The 22,970-nt window shown below is 35.3% G+C and overlaps 1 protein-coding gene across 1 annotated transcript in view; it reads left to right on the top strand.

The window, feature by feature from the left end:
* The window catches only part of COL21A1 (collagen type XXI alpha 1 chain), a 172,567-nt gene that overhangs the window by 32,601 nt on the left and 116,996 nt on the right, over positions 1 to 22,970 (top strand). Inside the window, exons 2-3 of the mRNA XM_058734305.1 lie at positions 15,189 to 15,313; positions 18,637 to 19,188. Of these exons, the coding sequence (XP_058590288.1) occupies positions 15,226 to 15,313; positions 18,637 to 19,188 (640 nt within the window). The 5' untranslated portion in view covers positions 15,189 to 15,225. The remainder of the gene's footprint in view (positions 1 to 15,188; positions 15,314 to 18,636; positions 19,189 to 22,970) is intronic.

Genomic DNA, 22,970 nt, shown 5'->3' with positions numbered 1-22,970 from the left:
GAATAGTATTTTGTTCTATTTTGTATTTTTCAATTATGAAGATTGCTCATATTTTCATTATAGACATCTAGGATTCCTCTTGAGTGTCTCATTCACAATCTTTACCTATTGTCTTATGGGGTTATTTCTATTTTTTCTTCTGAATGTAGGCATCAATATCCAAGGCATCAATATTTGGTTGGAAGTGCACCTGGCATATATTTTATTGCAGGTTAGGTTTGTCTTTTAACTTTATGATGTCATTTGTTATGAAAATATAAATTTCCTCATCTGTTGTTAAGAGGGTATCCTATATATTCTTCTAAGAGTTTTGAAGTTTTGCTTTATACATTTAGGTCTTTAATCCATCTGTACTTGGCTTTGGTATATGGTGTCACTAGGGGTACAATTTTATCTATAATTCCCCTCCTCCATATGATTGCTAGTTATCATAGAACATTTATTCAATAGTCCATCTCTTCAGAACTCATTTGTAATGCTACTTCTCTTTTGTAACAATTTCTTATATGTAGGTGGATTTGTTTCTAGGGCCATAATTTATTGATACCCACTGTTTTGGACTAAAGTTTTGTCAATACTGAGTCTTTATAAATATTGTAGTTTTAAAATAAAATTTGATATCTGGTAGTATAAATCTATTCCTCCGTATTTTTCTTTCTCAAATTGGCTACTTTTGGCCTGTTTCCCCCTCATTTGATTTTTTTTTTTATCAACTTTTCAACTTGTACACCCACAATCAAACACAAAACACCAGGGTTTTGATGAGAATTACATTAAATGTTTAGATTAATTTGAGGGAAAATCTGTTACCTTTTTGATATTAAGTCCTGTCATGAACACATTTATTTTCCCTATATTTAAAACTTTTTGTCCTTCAATTATAGTTTTGTTCTAGTCTCCCTAGACATGCCATTAATTTTACTGCCATTGTGAATGATCTCAGAATGTAATTTTTGAAATTTTTTTCTGCTAGAGTAAATGGAATGGTATTTGATTTTTAAAAGTGTATTTTTATATGCAGCATCTTTCTTAAAATATGTTATTGTTAATTATTTTAATGTAGATTTTAAAATTTAGATATTTTCCCTAAGAATATTGGTAATTTTATTCATTTCTCAATCTTATACCTTATTTTTGTCATCTTCTTAGATAGTGTTTATTACAGAGCTAAATAAAAGTGGTGATTGCAGCATCCTTGTATTATTTCTGGCTTTATTCAAGGAGAATTCTTCTAACATTTCACCATTAATTATTATGTTTACAAAGATTTTTGGTTTTATCATACTAAAAAACTTTTTACTTTCATATAGTAAATAGTGTTGTGTATTTCAAGGTAATGAGTGTGTGTTGAAATTATCAAATATTTCTTTTGCATCTATTTCACTAGTTTGGATGGGTATGGAATCATAAAGCCCCAGCCTCTGAATATGGTGGTGGGTTTAGAGCAAATAGATAGAACCTTGGGGATTTTGTTATTAGTTGTGAGAGGGGATGGACAGAAAACAGCTTTTGCAAGACACACGTGATGCTGATTTAGGATAGCTGGGTAAATGGTAGGGTCATTTCTTGAATAGGGAATAGAGAATAGCCATTTTTTACGAGTAGATTTTGAGCTCACTTTAAGATTTGTTGAAACGGAGATGTATGTTGGTTGTTTAAAAGTTGATGTTCTGCAGAGTTTTGAATATAATTACTTAAAAGTCGACTTTTGGGGCACCTGGGTGGCTCAGTCGATTAAGCATCTGACTTCTGCTCAGCTTATGATCTCGTGGTTTGTGGGTTCTAGCCCCGCATCGGGCTCTCTGCTGTCAGCACAGAACCTGCTTTGGATCCTCTGTCTACTTCTTTGTCTGCCCCCATGCTCTCAAAAATAAATAAAAAAAAATAGAAATGGACTCTTGAATGCAAGAGTTAAGTATGCCCTGGAGATAAACATTTGTGATGTGGTGATATCAAAGTGGAAGCTAAAGCTGTAGGGGAGGATGAAGTTCTGCAGTGAGAGTTTGAAGAATTAGAAAAGCAGAGCCTCTGGCTAAACCCCAGGAACCTAATCACATAAAGGTTAATATAGGAGGGACTCTAAGAGAAGTCTGAGAATAAGTCACTCCTAGGGAACGTGGTGTCAAGGAAGAGTTAGGGGAAAAATTTCAATAAAAAGAAAAAGCCATCTATATAAGCCAAATGCAGGGGAGGTTAAGAGAGATGGTTAGAAAGAGTTGACTTAATTTGGCCCTTAGGAAATCACTGGTGCCTTAAACAGGAATGCTTGAGTCAGACACTGGATTGTAGTGGGATCACGCTTTAGCAGGAAGTGAGGGATTGGAGGGAAAAAAACGAAGACCTCTCTCTCTCATGAAGCTTGGCAATGAAGGGAAGGAGAGAAAGGAACATGCAAGTAAAAGAATCAAGGGAAGCATAATCTGTTAAGAACTAGTTGTAAATTTCCCAGTTGCGGAATTGTCATATGAATGAAGCATAGGAGGTTAAGCTTTAGTGGAATGTGATTGTGGGATAGTTACTGGATGTTGGGAAAAGCTGATCAAGGTTGTATGACTGGACAGTTTGAATTCAGAGTTGATCAGGTGTATGTTTGCTTGCCTTTTGGCTCTTGTGTCTAAAGGGCTTGAGATCACGCAAAACAAATCCATATGAAACAAATTCAGAGGCTAGAGCTAATCCTTGTATAACAGTGAGGTCCTTAAAGAAGGGTAAAACTTTTAGTAAGTGTAAAACATAATTTAAATGTTTAAATGTAAAATGTTTAAAAATATTTTAAAGATATTACTATAAAACATAAATGCTTTGATGCCTTATTTGGCTTAACAGCCATATGCCAATAATCAGCTGGATCTCTAGTTTGGAAAAAAATAATCTAAAAAAAACCCCAAAAACAAACGTAGCCTTGCCTGTTTGGAATCGGATGTTGGGTCTATTTTGGTTATCATGATTCAGTAAATGCTATTAAACCCACAGACTCTGCTAGTCTGTAATAGAGGAAGTTCTTGTCCCCGTTCTTGCTCCAACATTAGAATCAAAAGACAACCATATTCTAGATTCTGTTTATTCTGGCACAACTTAGTTCATTGGATTTGTTTCCAATTTAAATGATATCTTTGCCAGGTGAAGTTGGCAACAATTAAAGAAATTAAAAATATGTGTTTAATCTAATGAGATCCTTTCCGTGTATTTAGCTATCATTTGAAAATTACTTTATGATAGTATGGATAATTTTTTCAAGTTGCCAAATTTATTTTTATAGTTGAAATTAGCCAAAATTGCCAACTTAAGTTGGGCTGCAACAAACCAATTCAGGGTTTCCATGGAAACATGATTTCATCCCATCTATGAAATCCCATTTTGTTTTTTCTTCTTTATCATGGAACTTGAATCTCTACAATGTTTTTCCTGTGATTTCCTGCTCCAAGAAAAAGAAAACAGGTTTCCAATTAGACAAATATTCACATTTGCCCATTAAAGTTTAACCCCAAGGGACATTTTCATTTAGGGAGATAAACAATGGTCATAGACTACAATCTTTCCTATTTAGTTATGACAATGACTATGTGTTTTTGTTATTTTTGTTTTGTATTTTTAAATACTTTTTAAATAAATTTTTAAATACTGGCCAACCTCCAGTCACAATTATTCCAAGTTATGTTAAAATTACTTCATACTTCTAATATTCTTGTTACTGAGTGTGTAGCTGATTTAAAAATCTTCAGCGAAAGAGCTGTGACATTCTTCTTCATTTTTATTTTCTCTCCATGCCTACCCCAAATCCTGACACACACTGGTTCTCAATAAGTATGTATTGAGTCCATGATGACACAAATATTTCATTGCCTTCTGTGGGCTTAGAATTAAGGGCTCTGTGGAATTCAAAAGACATATATAAGATACTTTCCTGTTTGTGACTGGGCATCTAGTGAGGGTAAAGGATGAAATGTAAGTCCTTGCTGCTATTTAACCTCACACAAGCCAGACCTTTGCTATATCATTTAATCTTTATAAGAGTCCTAGAAGGGCTGTGGTATCATACTCATTTTTCAGATGAAAAAACTATGGCTCAGCAAGAGTTGAGAACTTTCCCAGTGATTAGTGACCATGGTTTGAATCCTTGTCTTGCATGGACAAGTACACTTACTCGCTGGGGAGACCATTCTTCTACACATAAATCCATTAGTGAAGTAGTTGATGTGATTGGTTGTGAGGAGTTTAGACAAGGAAGAGTTATGTGGATGAGAACAATCAATAATATAAATGAAAGCGCTCTGTACTACATGATGAACTTCTGTAAATCTCCCCAACACTATGTGTTTGTTTCTTATCCAGTGAAATAAAATGTCTTGGCTCTTAAACTTGTTTCTTAAATATCTGTGATTTGGTTTTTTTAATCATTTTTCTTAAGTTTATTATTTTTTTAATAATTTTTTTTAACGTTTATTTATTTTTGAGACAGAGAGAGACAGAGCATGAACGGGAGAGGGTCAGAGAGAGAGAGGGAGACACAGAATCTGAAACAGGCTCCAGGCTCTGAGCTGTCAGCACAGAGCCCGATGCAGGGCTTGAACTCACGGACCGCGAGATCATGACCTGAGCTGAAGGCGGACGCTCAACCGACTGAGCCACCCAGGCGCCCCTTAAGTTTACTTATTTTGAGAGAGAGACAGAGAGAGTGATGGGAGAGGGGAGAGAGAGAATCTCAAACAGGTTCCAGTGCTGTCAGCATGGAGCCTCATGTGGGACTTGAACCCAGAAACTGTGAGATCATGACCTGAGCTGAAACCAAGAGTCAGATGCTTGACCAACTAAGCCAACCAGGTGCCCCTATGATTTTTTTTTAAAGCAGGTTACACAATGGTGTAATTATACTTTTGTTAAAAACAAAATAAAACATCAAGACTTCATGTAAATTGATTTTGCTGATTATCACAGACTGACTGGTCAATCTTTTTCTTTTCATGGAAAAGAAAACCAAGTCCCAGGGAGCAGTCCCAGCTGATTTCTTCCTTTCTCTCTTGCTTAAATTCATATGATATAGCAGAATCAGGCCTAATACAATCTTGCGAAACCCAGTCTAATATTTTCTAAGCCACATAATGCTTGCACTCCTTGATTTTTAGCAGATAGATACACGTCATTAATGGATAAAAATAGTTCTAATAATTTTTGAGAATACAACTTTCTCCTGCTTCGCTAAGCTATTACAGAAACATCTTACCGTGGAAACCATGCATTTCACATCCTTGTGCAAAATATTCTTAAAGATCACTGAGAACTTTAAGTATATTATTAAATTAGATGATAATGATGCTTTGTATCTATCCTTTGCCTGTTTTTTGGTACCTTTTTCTTGGCGATATTTTGTTTCTTTGTCAATGACTCTAAATTTTACTTTTTACCCAGGTTTTCTCTTGTTAGACAGGTCTAATACATGTGTCCTAATTTCCTGTCTGACCTTTAGCAGCATTAGTGATCCTTGCCTAGATCCATTATTTCATGAGAGGTTGCAAAATGTGATTTTCTTTTTTTTTATTTTTTATTTTGAGAGAGGGAACGAGAATGCACAAGTTAGGGAGAGGGGTGGCGGGGGGAGACAGAGAGGGAGAGGGAAAGGGTAAGAGAATCTCAAGCAGGCTCCATGCTCAGTGCAGAGCCTCACGTGGGGGTTGATCCCACACCCCTGGGGTCACAACTTGAGCCAAAATTAAGAGTCGGTCGCTCAACTGACAGAGCCATCCAGGTGCCTTGCAAAATGTGATTTTCTAATTCTGTTATTCTCCTGGCATTTATTAACTGTTGCTTCATCAACTGTTTTATTACCCTGAAGTATCACAGATGTAGGAAAAGAAAATTCTTGTCTTTCTTTACTTGTATACTAGCAACCTCCAAAGGTGACCCATGGTGTTTTTTGTATTGATCATTGTGAACTCATAGGTTTATCAAATTGTTAGGCTTCAATCCATTGTATTATTATTTTTAACGATCAGATGCTTTCATTGCTACCCAGTAGGAGCCCCTCAATTTAGTTCTCTGGTCCTTTTGATCTAATCCCAGTAGTTTTTGAGACTTCCTTGTTGTAATGACAAGATTTCTGTCGTTATAGATCTGGAATCTGCTGTTTTCCCAAAGAGCCCTGGTTCCTTTTAATGGAAAATGGTATTTAGAAACCATAATTGGGATGAACATAAAATGTTCATTTCCACCTATTTCCTTTACCCTGGTTCCTCTTTTGTTTATACCATATATTTTGTATTTATTATCCCATATTGTTATTTAACTTTGCATATGGTTATGTTTTATTTTCTAAGTAGGCAGACGGGACATGCATGACTAGAACTCACACCTCATGACTTGTTATCCAGCATTCTTTTTGGTGTAACATGGATGAATTGGAAGATTAAGTTGCTGGAGAATAATTTGACCTGAGTTAGATGTTGAAAAATTTTCTTAGCTATCTCTTTGGAAATTGATGTCTTTACCTTTATAATAATTTGTTTTAAAAACTAGAGGTGAATTAAAAGAATTAAAATTAGGCTAATATATGTTAATATAAGAGGAATTTAGGGATAGAAAAAAGGGCTACATTTTAAGCATAGCTTAAATTACCGACAGAACCCTATGGCCTGATTTCAGTGGATTTGCTGGCATAGGCAAATAAAATATACTGTGCTCCATGTTCCTTGGCTGTCTTTTACTGGCCTCAATTTGAATGCCTGCACAGATGTGTGTATTTTGTTGCTTGAGTATTCAGAAGCTCCTATGGCCAGATGGAGTTTTAAACCACTCCACCAAACTACAGACAACCGAGTTACTGCACTTCACTTTGTCTTGTGTGGGTTTAATGGATGCTGTGTAATGTACAAATGAATTGAGAAAGTAGTCACCCACTCTGCAGCAGGAAGGTAAACTCTGCAAGGTATAACATAATATCTTTGAATTTGTTAGTCTATCTGTGAAATGGGGGTTTATAATTACCCATCTGCCCTACCACACTAGATTGTTGTTTAGAGAAATATAACCAATGCCATTTTTTAGATATCCGCAAATTGTTACACACAATCAAGGTAGCATTGATTAGTTATTTATTTTTGGGGGGCTTGCTTGGATCTGTGAAATGGCAAATGTTATAACCATAGTTCTGTTGTTTTAATGATAACTCAGACTCTAGACCAAACTCTACATACATCCATAGGTATATAGGTGAATTATTTCTTAATTTGTTTTCTGGTTTGCCAGCATTTTGCCCTTTTGAAGTCTATCTGCCCCACTTAATGCTTCTTTCTATAATAATGTCAGAAATCTAGAACACAATAGATGTGTGTGTGTATGTGTGCATGAAAGTGTGAGGACTGCCATTTGTTTCTCCACCTTTTCCTGTTTTACAACGTAGTTTAAAGGCAGAGCCTATAAATAAGCCTGAGTGTTAGTGTCCCAGGAGGGGACTATTTTTAGTCTTCAGTTTTATGTGAAGGTTTTACAGCCGAGCACAGCAACCAGATTTTGAGATGGCATCTTTCCTGACAGTCCCTTATTTTGAAAGCTTGTAGTACATTCCTGATGGCTCATCCTGCTGATTCCCATGCCTTTACCACTGACCCACTGCAGGAAACATTAACTGCAAGGAGACAAGAGACACAGAATTTGCTTTCATTTGTATCCACTGTTCTCACAAATTTACTCACAAGCAGTTACTTTGATTTTAATAAAATGTTAGGGACTGTGACAGTGAAATGTGATACAACACAGAGGGTAAAGAAATGGAAGAGAAGTGAAAAGTAAAAAAGGATAATAATTGATCAGTTGATCTTTGTCTTGCTTTCTCTGAGAATCAAGTGTTAAAATTTATAGAGCTCTTGGGGTGCCTGGGTGGCTCAGTCGGTTAAGCATCCAACTCTTGATTTTTGTCTCCGGTCATGCTCTCAAGGTTCGTGAGTTCAAACCCTGTGTTGGGCTCTGTGCTGACAGTGTGGATCCTGTTTGAGATTCTCTCTCTGCCCCTTTTCCCACTTGTGTGCACACACCTGCACGTGCTCTCTGAATAAATAAGCTTTAAAGCTCTTTGATTTGGGAAGTGGGATGATATACTAAATGTGACAAAAACTTGATCATGATGCACCTATCCTTAAAACCCTCCATTGGATTCACTTGGCATTTAGGGAAGACAGTCCTAAATTTAACATACTGCATGTAGGCCTTTGTATGTCATTTGAGTCCTGCCATTTTTTCTCTTGCTCTTACACTCATGCTTCACTGACCTTTGTTCTGTTCATAGAACAAACCAAACTTCTCCATCTGCAAAAGGGAAGGTTTATCCTCAGTTCCGGGCAAGGATGGCTCCTTAACATTACTCAGCTGTCAGCTCAAATGGCATCTTTCTAGAGGTCTGTTTGGACTTCTAAATCTATAAGAGCCCTTCCTCTCCTGGCCCCAAGTTACATGTTATTATTTGTATTTCTTCGTAGCATTTACCATTATGTGAAATTATCTCACTAAGTTACTTCTTTAGCCTCTGGAACAGGAACTGCATGAAAACAGATCCCTTATCTAGTTTGGTTGCTGCTGAATTCCCAGACCTATCTGTCACATAATAGGCACTTATTAACTGTTTATTGTTGAATGAAAATAGTCAAGAATTCTAGGTGAGAGAACCTGAGTTTAAGTGTTGGGTCTGTTGTTGATTAGAGCTCATGTGACAGGCAAGCCATGGTACCTAAGCAAACCTTATTTTCTTCAACACTTCCCAAGATTAAATGAAGTACTGTAGCCTCAACCATTGTAAACTACACATTTTCATTATCATAAGAATGTGAGGTCAGAGAATATGGATCATTATTTCTGTAGTTGAAAGGAAGATTATGGATTATCAATTTCCTTTTTTTTTTTTTTGAACATTATGGGAAAGATATTAAGGTAAAGTTAGTGGCAGTGTTAAATCTATACCCTGGATTACATGGTGTGCATTTAGCCTAATGCATATCCACATTAACAGGTGAACTCAGTTTAATTCCTACATTCTGCTGGATCAAGAATTATTCCTATAGCATTAAAAGGTTAAATGTTTCCAAGACATTCCAAGACATTCCAAGACATTGTTTCCAGGATTTTCCATGTGTAAGGGTGGCATATGATCACTCTTTGAGTAGCAAATTTTGAGACATTTTTGCTTGAAGAGATTCTCTGAGTAATGCTTTCCAATTTGGGGTTGCTAGCTTATTTCTCTACCAGGGGAATAGGAACTGCAGGAGTTTAAAATTTTTTTCCTTATTTATCATTTTTTGTATTACCTTACATCAGAATTTCTAGAACTTTGGTATACAGTAGCATATGGATATGGGAAACTTTTTATTTTTAATGTTTGTTCCCTTGCTCTATAGTCTGAAGCTAGTAGGTAGGGCTAGGGCATCCATATGTTTAACAAACTCCCCAGGTGATTGACGTAAATGCTGACAGGGGATATGTCTCAGTTTGTATGCATTGCACTTAAGCGTATGTACAATGAAATAGTTATAAAACATATTTATGAAACATTCCAGTTATGTTTGTTATGTTTCAAAGGCTAAATAATATGACTGTAACATGTATTTAATGCCCTTTTTATGTCATCTACTTTAATAGCTGTCTATCTAGAATTGAATAAAATTAGACAATTAACTTTGGCCCAGGAATTCTGAAGGAATTAGATACTACATAAAAATAGTAAGGATGATTTTGGTAGAGGAGCAGAATAACTTAACTTTGATGCTTTTGGGGTGGAAGCCAGTCAATATTTATTAGCATAACTTATTACCATAAAATAGTACATCCTGGTGATGACTCACCAAAAATGCTTCTCATTGACATTTTTCGACCATTATAGCTCTTTGTCCAGAGGGGCCAGCCTAATTTGAAAAATGACAGCGATGATGTTGGATTGTTTCTCACTGAGGTATAATTTATATACAACAAATTATATAATTATCAAGCCATAAGTTTAATGGGCTTAGACTAATTTATACACCAGAATAACATCACTGCAAGTGTAGATGTTTCTATGACCCAGTCAGTTTACTTATGCCACTTTCCAATTGAATTCTTTTTTTTAAGTGTTTTTATGAATTTATTTTTGAGAGAGTGAGAGAGAAAGAGTTCAAGAGAGAAGGAACAAAGAGAATTCCAAGACCACTCAGATCCCAGTGTGGGTCTTGATCTCATGAACCGTGAGATCATGACCTGAGCCAAAATCAAGAGTCATAAACTTACCCTACTGAGCCAACCAGGTGCCCCTCCAGTTGAATTGAAATGTTTCCTGATTTCTAGAACCATGGGTAGGTTTTGTGATTTAGGACTTCGCATAACTGGAATCATGCTTTATGTATTCTTTTGTGTTTGACTTTTTTCATTACACAGAACAAATCTAAAATTTGTTCATGTGTTGGTTATAACAATAGTTGACTTTATTGTTATTGCTGTGTGTTATTTCCTTATGTGAATATACCACACAACTTGTTTGTTTGTTCTCATGTTGATAGCACTTGAGTTACTTTTAGTTTGGGACAGTTATGAATAAAACTACTACAAACATCCTTAAAGTCTTTTTGTAGGCACATGTTTTCATTTCTTTAGGTTTTATACCTAGAAGAGGAATTGTTGGTCATAGTTTAACTTTTCTAAGAGACTGAACCTAACAGTTCTCTAAAGTGGTTGTTTCATTTTCCACTCTCACCAACAATGTATGAGTTCCAATTTTTCCACATAGTCTCAAGAAAACATTTGATACTGTCAATTTCAAATTTTAGCTATTTTAGTGGGTGTGAAATGTTACTTTATTGTGGTTTTAACATTTATTTCCCTGATGACTAAAGATGAGTTCTATTTAATAGGTTTATTGGCCATTTCTGTATCTGTCTATGTAATGTATCTGTTCAAGAATTTTACCATTATTAAAAAAAAATGGATTGTTTTCCTTTTTTTAAAAATGTTTATTTTTGAGAGAAAGAGAGAGAGACAGAGAATATGCAGAGGAGGGGCAGAAAGTGAGGGAGTGAGGGAGACAGATGATCAATGTGGGGCTTGAACTCAGAACTGTGAGATCATGACCTGAACTGAAGTCAGATGCTTAACTGACTGAGCCACCCAGGCACCCCAGATTATTTTCCCTTTTATTGTTGATTTTTAGGGGTTTTTTTGGCCAGTAAATTATTTTATTTTTAAAAAATATTTTTATTTTTATTTGTTGAACTATGATTGACACAAATATCTTGTTAGTTTTAGGTGTATCACAGTGATTCAATATTATTATACATTACAAAATGATCCTCACAATAAGTGTAGCTACCATCTGTCACCAGACATGGTTATTACTGTACTACTGACTATATTTCCTGTATTGTTATATCCTCATGACTTACTCATTTTGTAACTGGAAGTTTGTACCTCTTAATCCTCTTCTCCTGTTACCCCAGCCCTTCAACCCCACCCCTGTATGGCTGTCAGCAGTTTGCTTCCTATGTCTCTCAGTCTATTTCTGTTTTCTTTGTTTATTTGTTTTGTTTCTTATATTCCACATATGAAGGAAATAATATGGTATTTGTCTTGTTCTGACTGACTTATTTCACCTAGCGTAATACCCTGTAGGTCCATCCAAGTCATCACAGATGGCAAGACTTTATTTTATTTTTTTATGGCTGAGTAATACTGTAGAAGTTTAAAAAATATATGTATTCTGGATATGGGTCACTTTTCTTGAGTATTGTGAATATTGTCTTAAGGGTGTTTTTTGAGGAACATAAGTGTTTATTTTGGCGAAATCGAATGTATCCATGTTTAAAGTTGCTAGTGGTTTTTGTGTCCTAAGAAAATTTGCCTAATCCTGAGGTCATGAAAATATTCTCTTAAGTTTTCTTTTAGAAGCTTTATAGTTTTAGCTTTTACATTTAGGTCTATGCTTTATCTAATTTTTGTATGCAGGATGAGATGGTTCATTTTATTGTGTTTTTCCAGTTGATCCAGCACCATTTAGTGAAGAGACTCTTATTCACTTACCTTGACACTTTTATTGAAAATCAATTGACCACGTAAGTGTGGATCTGTTTTTTTTTTTAAGTAATTTTTTTTAATGTTTATTTATTTTTGAGAGAGACAGAGTTTGAGCAGGAGAGGGGCAGAGAGAGAGAGAGGGATACACAGAATCAGAAGCAGGATCCAGGCTCTGAGCTGTCAGCACAAAGCCTGACATGGGGCTTGAACCCATGAACTGTGAGATGACCTGAGCTGAAGTCAGACACTTAACCAACTGAGACGTGTGGGTCTGTTTTTGAACTCTACTGGGTTCCATTCTGTATGGTTATCCTTACACCAAGAGCACACTTTCTTGATTATTGGAGCTGTATAGTAAGTCAGAATCAAGTAGTATAAATTCTCTTAATTTTGTTCTTCTTAATCAAGATGGTTCTTTGTTGAAAATTGTTCTTCATTTAAGATGGTTTTTCTAATTCAAAATCATTTGAATTTTATATAATTTTAGAATAAGTTCATCACTTTCTTTTAAAAATATGCTGGAATTTTAATTGGGATTGTGTTGAATTTATAGGTCAGTTTAAGAAGGATGGACATGTAACCAAGACTGAGTCTTTTAATTGATGAATATAGATTCTTTATTTGCTTTTTTTAATTGCTCTCAACAATGTATTATATTTTTTTAGGGTAGAGGTCTTTCACATTTTTCATTAGGTTTAGGATGCTTCTGATACTATTAAATAGAGTATTACATTTCCCCCTTCCCTCCAATTTTATTGCTAGTATATAAACTTAAAAAACCCTACTACCCTTGTTTCTTGTGGCCTTGTCAAATTGACATATTCAACTAATGTCTTGGTAGATTTCAAAAAGTTTTCTATGGAAAAATCATATCTATAAATACAGTTTTATTTCTTTATAGGCTTTATATCTTTTATTTTCGTTTTGAATATGACAGTGGCTAGGACTTCCTGTATGGTTTTGAATAGAAGTGTATTCACATTTTGAATAGAAGTGAGAAGAATGTATATTCTGCTGCTGTTAGGTGTTCTGTAAATGTCAGTGAGGTGAAGTTGGTTGATATTTTTGAAACCTGTACAATCATTAATTTTTTTGTCTAATTCAATGATTACTGAAATGTGAGCATTAAAATGTCACATTTTTATTTGAATTAAAAAAATTTTTAATGTTTATTTATTGATTTTTTTTTTTTGAGAGAGAATGAGAGTGAATAGGGGAGGGGCAGAGAGAGAGAGGGAGACACAGAATCTGAAGCAGGTTCCAGTATCTGAGCTTTCAACACAGAGCCCGATGCAGGGCTTGAATTCATGGACTGCAAGATCATGACCTGAGCTGAAGTTGGCCGCTTAACTGACTGAACCACCCAAGCGCCCCTGAATTATTTTTTTGACATATTTTTCATGGCAAGCATTTCAGTTTGTATCTTTTTTTAACGTTTCCATTTCTCTTCTGAAATTTCCCATATTTTTGCCCATTGTTGTTTGTCTTACTCATTAGATCCTTTAAGATATTTATGATAGCCATTTTACATCATCTCTGGATGTGCTTATACTGAGTATTTTAATCCTGATCAAAAATCAGATTTTTTTTGCTTCTTCTCACATCTTGGGAGACCCTTGGGAAATTTCTTTCAGCTTGTCAGTATGATTTCCAGCCTTTTGTATTTACAAGTTCTGTTTTTCTCTCTTGTCCTTTCTTTGACTTTCTGCTTTTTTTTTTTTTAAGCTTATTTATTTTGAGACAGAGAGAGAGAGAGAGAGAGAGAGAGAGAGAGCGAGCAGGAGAGCAAGAGAATCCCAAGCAGACCCCGTACTGTCAGCACAGAACTCCATGTGGGGCTGCAACCCATGAACTGTGAGATCATGACCTGAGCCTTAGTCAGATACTTAACTGACTGAGCCACCCAGGTGCCCCAGCTTTCTGCTTTTTGAGTTCTTTTCTTTCTCCACTGTAGTTAAGAACTGGCATGCCTCCAAGGGATTTCTGTTGAGTTCTGTTGCTTCTCCCCCAGCCTTCAGCATGCCAAAGATTTGCATTTGAGGAATTCCCTGGATACCTGAACAGGGAGAGGAAGGTAGATCTCTCTTATTGTTCCATGTTGTTCTCAACTTTCTCTGTAGTACTTGTCTGTTCCATGTACTCTGTTAAGACTCATGGGCAAGTATTGCTGACTAGGGGCATACTATTTCTGTGTCTGGGACCCTCCTGAAGAGGATTCTCTTTCTGCTAGGGACGAAATCAGCCCAGAATCTCTTCTATCGTATAAAGGATTGCTAACTTTTGAAATTTTACTCATTTAAGTTTCTTTAAATCCTGTCTTTACCGGTGGGTATAAAAGACTATAGTTGTGTAGTTTATCTGGAGTTGGTGGGAATGGTAGTGACTTGCAACTTTCCACATTCTAACCAGAAGTGAAGTCCTTGGACTAACTTAGAAGACGTATTAAGGTCATATAACTGTTTATGAATCAAATAAAATAGCTCTTAATGCTCAAAAAAATTAAAATCCGCTTGCTTTATTATGTAAATATTTTTCCAGATGCCCTTTAAGTGTTTCTTAAATGCAAATCCATTTTTAAAAGAACAATGTTTGCTACCAGTGAGATAATACAAAGAATGCGATAAGGCTCTACAGGCTATGCTGGAAGGAGGAATTCTAGTAAATATTTTGAGCAAAGCCCAAAGTTTTAGAAAAGTTTATACCTTTTCAAGATAGTTATGAATTAAAAGACTTACAGTTTTCCTCAGCTCCTATTCATTGTCCTCTTGCATAACATATTTAGAATATGGTTATTTCCAGGGCGCCTGGGTGGCTCAGTGAGTTAAGCGTCAAACTTCAGCTCAGGTCATGATCTAGCAGTTCACGAGTTCAAGCCCCACGTCAGATTCTGTGTTGAGAGCTTGGAACCTGGAGCCTGCTTCGAATTCTGTGTCTCCCTCTCTCTCTCTCTCTCTGCCCCTTCCCTGCTCACGTTCTCTCTCTAAAAAATAAACAAACATTAAAAAATATGGCTATTTTGGACATGTAAATTATTCTAAGGCTACTAAAAACTGTACTCCAGCTGGATATTACAATGAAAAAATCTAGACTTATAATAATGACTAGCTATTTGTCTTTATTTTTCTAATATAGTTAACTTTCCTTTTTTTTTTCTCTCTCTCTCTTTTTAGGAATCCTAAACCAAAATATTAGAACGAAAGAAGAAACATGGCTCACCATAATATGTTTCTTTGGATAGTTTTGGTCCTGCTTCTTCAGAATTCTGTATTAGCTGAAGATGGGGAAATAAGATCAAGTAAGAACTATCAGCATTTTTGTGATCAACAAATCGATTGTAGAAATCAAATTAGTGGAGCTCAAGCAGTTCTTTTAAGGACCTGATCTTATTGTCTTTAATGTTGTAATGCCCTAAAATAAAATGAATTGCTGTGTTATGTATTAACTGAGAGGAAAAACTTCTATCAGAGGTAATTTTGAGAAAATTCTGTGGTAATTGTTTATTTTACCCATCAGGCTTTGGAATAAATGGTCTCATATTGAGTTCATGCTCAGCCATTTATGAGGTTAGTGATGTGAAGATGAAGTATCTACCTCATAGGATGATTATCAGGACCATCCTATGAAGTTACCTTATAGAGATAATGAGATAATCCATGTAAACAGGATAATACATTTTAATGGCTTAGCACAGTGACATCTGAGTAAATGGTGATTATTATTCTGATTGCCTGTAGGAGAGCTTGCATTAGAGAAGGAGGGTTATATTAATCGCTGTTCTGCTACCCAGGCCATTATTTATAGATATCATGCTTTTTAAAAAAAAAAAAAAACAACTTTGCTTATAATCATATTTGAAAAGTCATAAACACCCTACTGTAAATTAATTATGGTTTCTCTAACACTTAAATCATATGGTTTGACAACTTGCTAAAAATTTATTAAAACAATAATAAATTTAATGTTTATATAACACTTTTATAGGTTAATCAACCCAAGCACTATAGAAGGTAGATATGCTTTGGTTTTTTGGGTGGGAAAAGAGATTCAGCAAAATTTAAGGGGCTTACCTAATGTCACACAGCTGATTAGTGCCATAACTAGTATTAGAACTATGCCTTTGCTCTTTAGTCCATTTTTTTTCCCCCCGGTGACACTGGTAATTCATCTCTCTAAGGAAGAAGTCTCTTGGAGTGGTATTTTGCCTAGCTTTTATAAACGGCAATACTTGCTTTCGTACCCATGTTCTTGGCTCACCTTGCAGTTGTGAAATAAATGCTCTGTGGCTCTGGAAAGGGGTATGAAGGGCCAAGAACAACCTGGTTAGAGTTTATAAACACTGAATCAAGTGGCACACAAACACTAGCAGGTCTAGAGAATGAGTCTCATAGCATTGAGGAAGGACAACTCTAAAGAACGCTGTAAACATAACTTGCCTGTCCTTTTGTGTCTCGAACGAAAGCAGATGTCTGTAATCCCAGTCCAGCTTCCAAAAAACCCCAGAAGAATTGCATTCCCTTGAGTTAGAAAATTGAATTGCCTCTGGGGCAGAATTCCATTTCTGCTGTCCCTAACCTGAACCCTGGCTGTGGTCACCATGGCAGAGGATGTTGGAATAGAGTCCCTCAGGCTTTTTTGGACTTCCCCACCACCTTAAGAGTGGCATCATAATCATGGTTACACTTTTGAGATAAATCTATGTTTTGGCATTGAAAAAAGTTTTTGGGAGGGGGGAAGTAATTTCTTGACTGCATGTTCACCTGACAATAGTGTTTCTTTTTGCTGGTTACTGTGTTGGGTGAGTTAATTTTAAAATGGAGGCATCTTCCTGTGAGCCCTGTCATCATCCTAGATATGGAAGTAGACAAAGATGAGGAATAGAATGGAAAGGAAAGCAGAGAGAGATTGATTGATTGATTGATTGACTTTACTCCTAAGGAGATATGAAAATGCAAATACTAATTGTCAGTAAACATTGCTTTTTCCTTCACGACTGTCCTTTGCAATTGTGATATCTCATTTGCAGTGTCTATGGAAAATAAACCATTATAACTTTAAATTGGGCATCTGATCACTACTTAAGGGAGACCATTAATTTGAGTAAAAACACAAGACTTGCAACAAAATTTGTTGTCATATTACCTTGACTCATCTCATTCTTTTCCAACTTACCATCTCCAGGGATATGTGACCTTTATCATATGGGCCATAAACAGTAGTATTTTTGTTGCTTTGCAGAAGTGAGAGAAAGAGAAAGCAAGTATGACTGTTCAGCATGCTCTGTTTCCATTTCAAACTATTGGAATTACTCAAATGAACCAGTTTGTCTTTTGGGCAGTGTTTGACTCTTATCTCTGGACCTTGGCACTTGCTGTCCCCTCTTAGTAGGAGGTCCTCCTCTTCACCTGGCTACAGCTCTCCTTTCAGACCTCAGACTCCCAGTCAGCTTTCCCACAAAATCTACCCTGGTTTTCCACAGTTAGGTTGCTACCCCCTCCTAAATGTTCTCAGAATACTTTGTACTTTCCCTAAGCAGCCAGTTGTCTGTCTTACTAGACTTTGATATCTATTCGAGATATCTTATGTATCTTTGAAGCTGGCACCTAGCAGGATATCAAGCACAGAGTAGGTATTTAATATATATATAGACTGAAATAATGAAATAGGGTTGGAGGCATGTTGTGCAGTGTGGAAAAGACCAGTAAGATTTTTTCCCCCACAATTGCTTAGAACCTGTCTAAGTGTAACTTATACCAACAGTAGTTTTTTATTTTCCTTAATAGAAATGTAAGGTGTGCTGATCACATGTGTTTCCTGGCATCTTGAAATGAGAATCTTTATTGCTCTGGAGAAATAAATAGCTTTATACTTTTGAACATAGATTCGCTTAGCACAAGTATATTATTGGCTGACAATGAGATATTGGACCTGCATTGGTGATCTCAGTTCATTAAGCTTTTATTAACTATATTAAAGAATATGGATCTTTATTGACTAGTTGAATCCTGAAGTTGGCAGAAAGTTTCTTTTTAAATTTCTTTCCCTTATTCGTTGGTTTATTATTGTAAATACTTTAGGTTATCAGTAAACGAACCATATTTCATTGATAACTTAATGCTACTAGTGTATAGCTGAAAATAATTTATTTGCATATTTTTGTGTTTTCATTTATTGGGTGGGGAAATAGAATAAAATGGTGCTTTATGGTAATACCTGCCCCTACAAAGAGATATCTAGATAACATGTCATATACAGCATGTCTTTTTTATTCCCTACTTTTAAAGCTCAGTCATTAATCCTTAAATTAAGATAAAAGAATTAAAAATGTCAACAAAAATAATAGCCCAAAGAATTTTCATGAGCTAGGCGGTGTATCTTATTTAATCTCACATAGCTCCAGTGAACTGGTTACTTTAAAAAAAAATTAAGCTTTATTGAGGGATAATGGACATAGGAAATAGTAAGATATTTGAAGTGTACCTCATGGTGATTTGATATGCATGTATGTTGTGAAAGGATCTCCCTCCCCCAGTTGGTTACTTAAAAATAATGCAGTAAAAACTGCCTATGCTTTTCTTTTTATACAGCAAATGTGTTCTGATGGTTTTCTTTTTCACTTAGGTTGTCGTACGGCTCCAACAGATTTAGTTTTCATCTTAGATGGCTCTTACAGTGTTGGTCCAGAAAACTTTGAAATAGTGAAAAAATGGCTTGTCAATATCACAAAAAATTTTGACATAGGACCAAAGTTTATTCAGGTTGGAGTGGTCCAGTATAGTGACTATCCTGTATTGGAAATTCCCCTTGGAAGCCACAATTCAGGAGAGAACTTGATGGCCGCAATGGAATCCATACACTACCTGGGTGGAAACACAAGGACCGGAAAGGCCATCCAGTTTGCTCTTGATTACCTTTTTGCCAAGTCCTCACGGTTTCTGACTAAGATAGCAGTGGTACTTACGGATGGTAAATCTCAAGATGAAGTTAAGGACGCAGCAGAAGCAGCAAGAGACAGTAAAATCACTTTATTTGCTATTGGTGTTGGCTCAGAAACAGAGGATGCAGAACTTAGAGCTATCGCCAATAAGCCTTCATCTACTTACGTGTTTTATGTGGAAGACTATATTGCAATATCCAAAATAAGGGAAGTGATGAAGCAGAAACTTTGTGAAGGTAAGCCTTAATAGAATTTGGAAACAATTAATAATTGCATTTTCTAACATTTTGGTATAACCTGTGCTTATTATACCAGTGTAGTTATATTTAATGTCAGATTATCTATGATGTTAGAACTGAAATGAACACTTAGTTTTGTGTTTCATTTATTCTGGATAAAATTACTTGAAAAAAATCTACAGTTGGAAAATGTCATACTTTGTTATATTTGTTGCTTTTTCTTTTTGATCACAATATGTGTGTTGTAGAGATGGTAGAAATAAAGACACATAAACAATATGAAGAGGGGTGCCTGGGTAGCTCAGTTGTTAAACATCCAACTTTGGCTCAGCTCATGATCTCATGATTTGTGGGTGCAAGCCCCACATGAGGCTCTGCACTGACAGTGTGGAGCCTGCCTGGGATTCCCGCTCTCTCCTTCTCTCTCTGCCCCTCCCCCAGTTCACGTTCTCTCTCTCTCTCTCTCTCTCTCTCTCTCTCTCTCTCTCTCTCTCTCTCTCTCAAAATAAATAAACTAAAAAAAATATGAATCCATGTGGGGTGCCTGGGTGGCTCAGTTGGTTAAGTGTCCGACTCTTGATTTTAGCTCAGGTCATGATCTCATGGTTCATGAGATGGAACCTGCATCTGGCTCTGTGCTGACACTGCAGAGCCTGCTTGGGATTCTCTCCCTTTCTCTCTCTGCTTGTCCCCAGCTCTCTCTCTCTCAAAGTAAATAAATGAACCTAAAAAAAAAAAAAAAGATCAAGAATATGTATAAATCACACATGATCATTATTACTCCTGTTAATGAGTTTTTGTCTTTTTCATTGCAGTCTTTCTCTTTTATTTCAGCGTGTCTGAGAATTTATGTGCCTAAATGAGAATAATATTGTATATATTATTTCATACTCTATTTTCGTATTTTATATTCTATTACTGTGTGTATAATTTTCATCCTCTATTAATGTGAAAGCAGACAATCTCAGTCTCCTAAGATAATTTATTGAATAATTTTTCTATTTTTGCATGTTTAGTTTTTTTTTTTTTTAAGTTTTTATTTAAATTCTAGTTAGCTAACATACAGTGTAATATTAGTTCCAGGTGTAAAATTTAGTGATTCACCACTTACGTAGAATACCTAGTGCTTATCACAACAAGTGCCCTCCTTAATACCCATCACCCATTTAGCTCATCTCCCCACCCACCTCCCTCCAGTAACCATCAGTTTATTCTCTATAGTTAAGAGTCTATTTCTTGGTTTGCCTCTCTGTTTCTCCTGTATTCATCTGTTTCGTTAAATTCCACATATGAGTGGAATCGTATGGTATTTGTCTTTCTCTGACTTATTTCACTTAGCATATACACTCTAGCTCCATCCGTGTTGTTGCAAATGGCAAGATTTCATTCTTTTCTGATGGCTGAGTAATGTTCCATTGTATGTATGTATGTGTATATGTCTGTGTGTATGGATAAAGAAGATGTATCTTCTTTATCCACTCATCAGTTGATGGTGTTTAGTTCATTTCTAAGTTTTTCTACTATAAATAACAGTGAATATTCTTGTACAGAATTCTGAATGAGAATCTCTCATTTCTTCCAAAAACAAAGGTCAAATTACTAATATTATTAAAGCTCTGGAAAAATGTTAAAAATTGCACTTGAGAGAGACTTAAATTTCTATGGTTAGTGAGAGAACATTTGAAAATATAGTACTTATCAGTTAGTTATTTTTATATCATTCCATGAAATCTAACTTTGTGTTTATGATAACTCCATGGAAATGGAAAAGTTTGTATTTTTAGTAAACATTAATGCTATTAGGATATACACATGCTTATGTTCATATTACTTAGGGGGAAAGTAATTTGTATCTTTTATTTTTAATATTATAGTCATTTAATATACAATATACCTAAAAATAATATTTGTGTAACATGGATAGGCTCTTTTTGGCCCCAGTTTACCTACAAAATCTTCAAAAATAGGTTGGTTCACATTTCATAGAAATATTTCTAAATGATTGTGGCTTAGAAAAAGTTTCATTTCTCTTTTTTCTTCAGATTTGTTTTGGGTATATAGTACAGAAAAAACATTTAATCATTTTTTTATATTATTTAAGAAGGTATAGAAATTAAGCATTTTATTTAATCAAACTTTTAAAAAGGTACTATATCGGGGCGCCTGGGTGGCTCAGTCAGTTAAGCGTTCGACTTCAGCTCAGGTCACGATCTCGTGGTCCATGGGTTCAAGCCCCACGTCGGGCTCTGGGCTGATGGCTCAGAGCCTAGAGCCTGCTTCCGATTCTGTGTCTCCCTCTCTCTCTGCCCCTCCCCCGTTCATGCTCTGTCTCTCTCTGTCTCAAAAATAAATAAATGTTAAAAAAAAAAATAAATAATAAATAAAAAAATAAAAAAAAAAATAAAAAGGTACTATATCAAGTAGAAAAGGTCATCACAGTTTTTTTTTTAATGTCTCTAACAGACTGTGTTGACTTTTGTCATCTTGAACAGAACAGAGGGGTGTAGATTTGTTTCCCAGTTGTATTGAGAAATAATTTGACATACATAAATGTTTAAATGCTTTGTCATATTAGAATTAGAATTCTGTGGTTTTGAAGCTAGGTATATATTATTATTAAAATAGATTTTTCATGGTGATATTTTACTATTTTGTATCCTAAAATAAAATTTGATTAAATATGTCTTTGTACTACTTCAGAGATTTTTTGTAGATAGGTATTTTGGTAAATGTATTCTATTTAAAAAATTCTAATTACACATGAAAGAGTAGCTGTGCTTAAAAGGGGTAAAAAATTCTTTTAGCAGAAATGTCCAGTCTGTAAAAAAAAAAATTAAATTGGAAATCTTGCCAAAAAACTCTTCATGCACACTCAAAGAAAGAATGTAAGTAATGTCTGTGTCTATTCAGTTCACAAACATGCTGTACAATAGCCATCTTTGAAAATGTGGTTTTTTGAAATTGTACTTAGAGCAGTATATGAGCTTTTTTGAACTTTTTAATAACTGTATTAAAGTATGATTAATGCATTGCTGTAATCATGTAATTTGTATTTGAATCATTTGACAGTTTCCTTTTTTTTGACAAATGGTTAAATTTTACCTTGAGGTGCTTATCATATAGGATTACCATTTCCTAATATTGTTCACCTTTATACTCTTGCTGTGATTTGATCCACATTGAGCAAAATATTATTCACCTCTTTGTTCTCACATGGATTATTTCATCTTCATAGACTACCATTTCCCTGAAGGTGCATTCTACAATACATTCCTTATTTCAGGATGATCTTTTTATAATGGGCAATGATTTCTTTCTTTATCTGTCTGAGAGTCTTATTTTTTTCTTTTTTTCCTATTCTTTTTTTATTGTTGTAAAAAACCAATAAGATCTAATCTCTTAAACATTTTAAGTGTATACTACAGTATTGTTAACTACAAGCACAGTGTCATACTGTAGATGTCTAGAACTTTTTCATATTTCGTGACTGAAACTTTGTGCCCATTGAACAGCCACTCCCCATTTCCTTCTTCCTCCCACTCTGGCAGCCCACCATTATACTTATTGTTGTAAGGAGTTTGACTCCTTTAGGTATTTCATAAAGGTGGAATTATCCCGTGTTTGTTCTTCTGTGTCTGGCTTTTGGGATTTTGATAGAGACGCATCACTTTGGGTGATAGGGAAATTTTTACAATATTAAGTTTTCCAATCTGTGAACGTGAGATGTTTCTATTGTTGGTGATTTCTTCCATTTCTTGTAGCAGTGTTTTGTCATTTTC

This window comes from Neofelis nebulosa, chromosome 6 (genome assembly GCF_028018385.1).
Source record: "Neofelis nebulosa isolate mNeoNeb1 chromosome 6, mNeoNeb1.pri, whole genome shotgun sequence".
Classification (NCBI taxonomy): domain Eukaryota; kingdom Metazoa; phylum Chordata; class Mammalia; order Carnivora; family Felidae; genus Neofelis; species Neofelis nebulosa.
The sequence above is the reverse complement of the archived record's forward strand: the minus strand, read 5'-3'. Positions and strand labels throughout refer to the sequence as shown.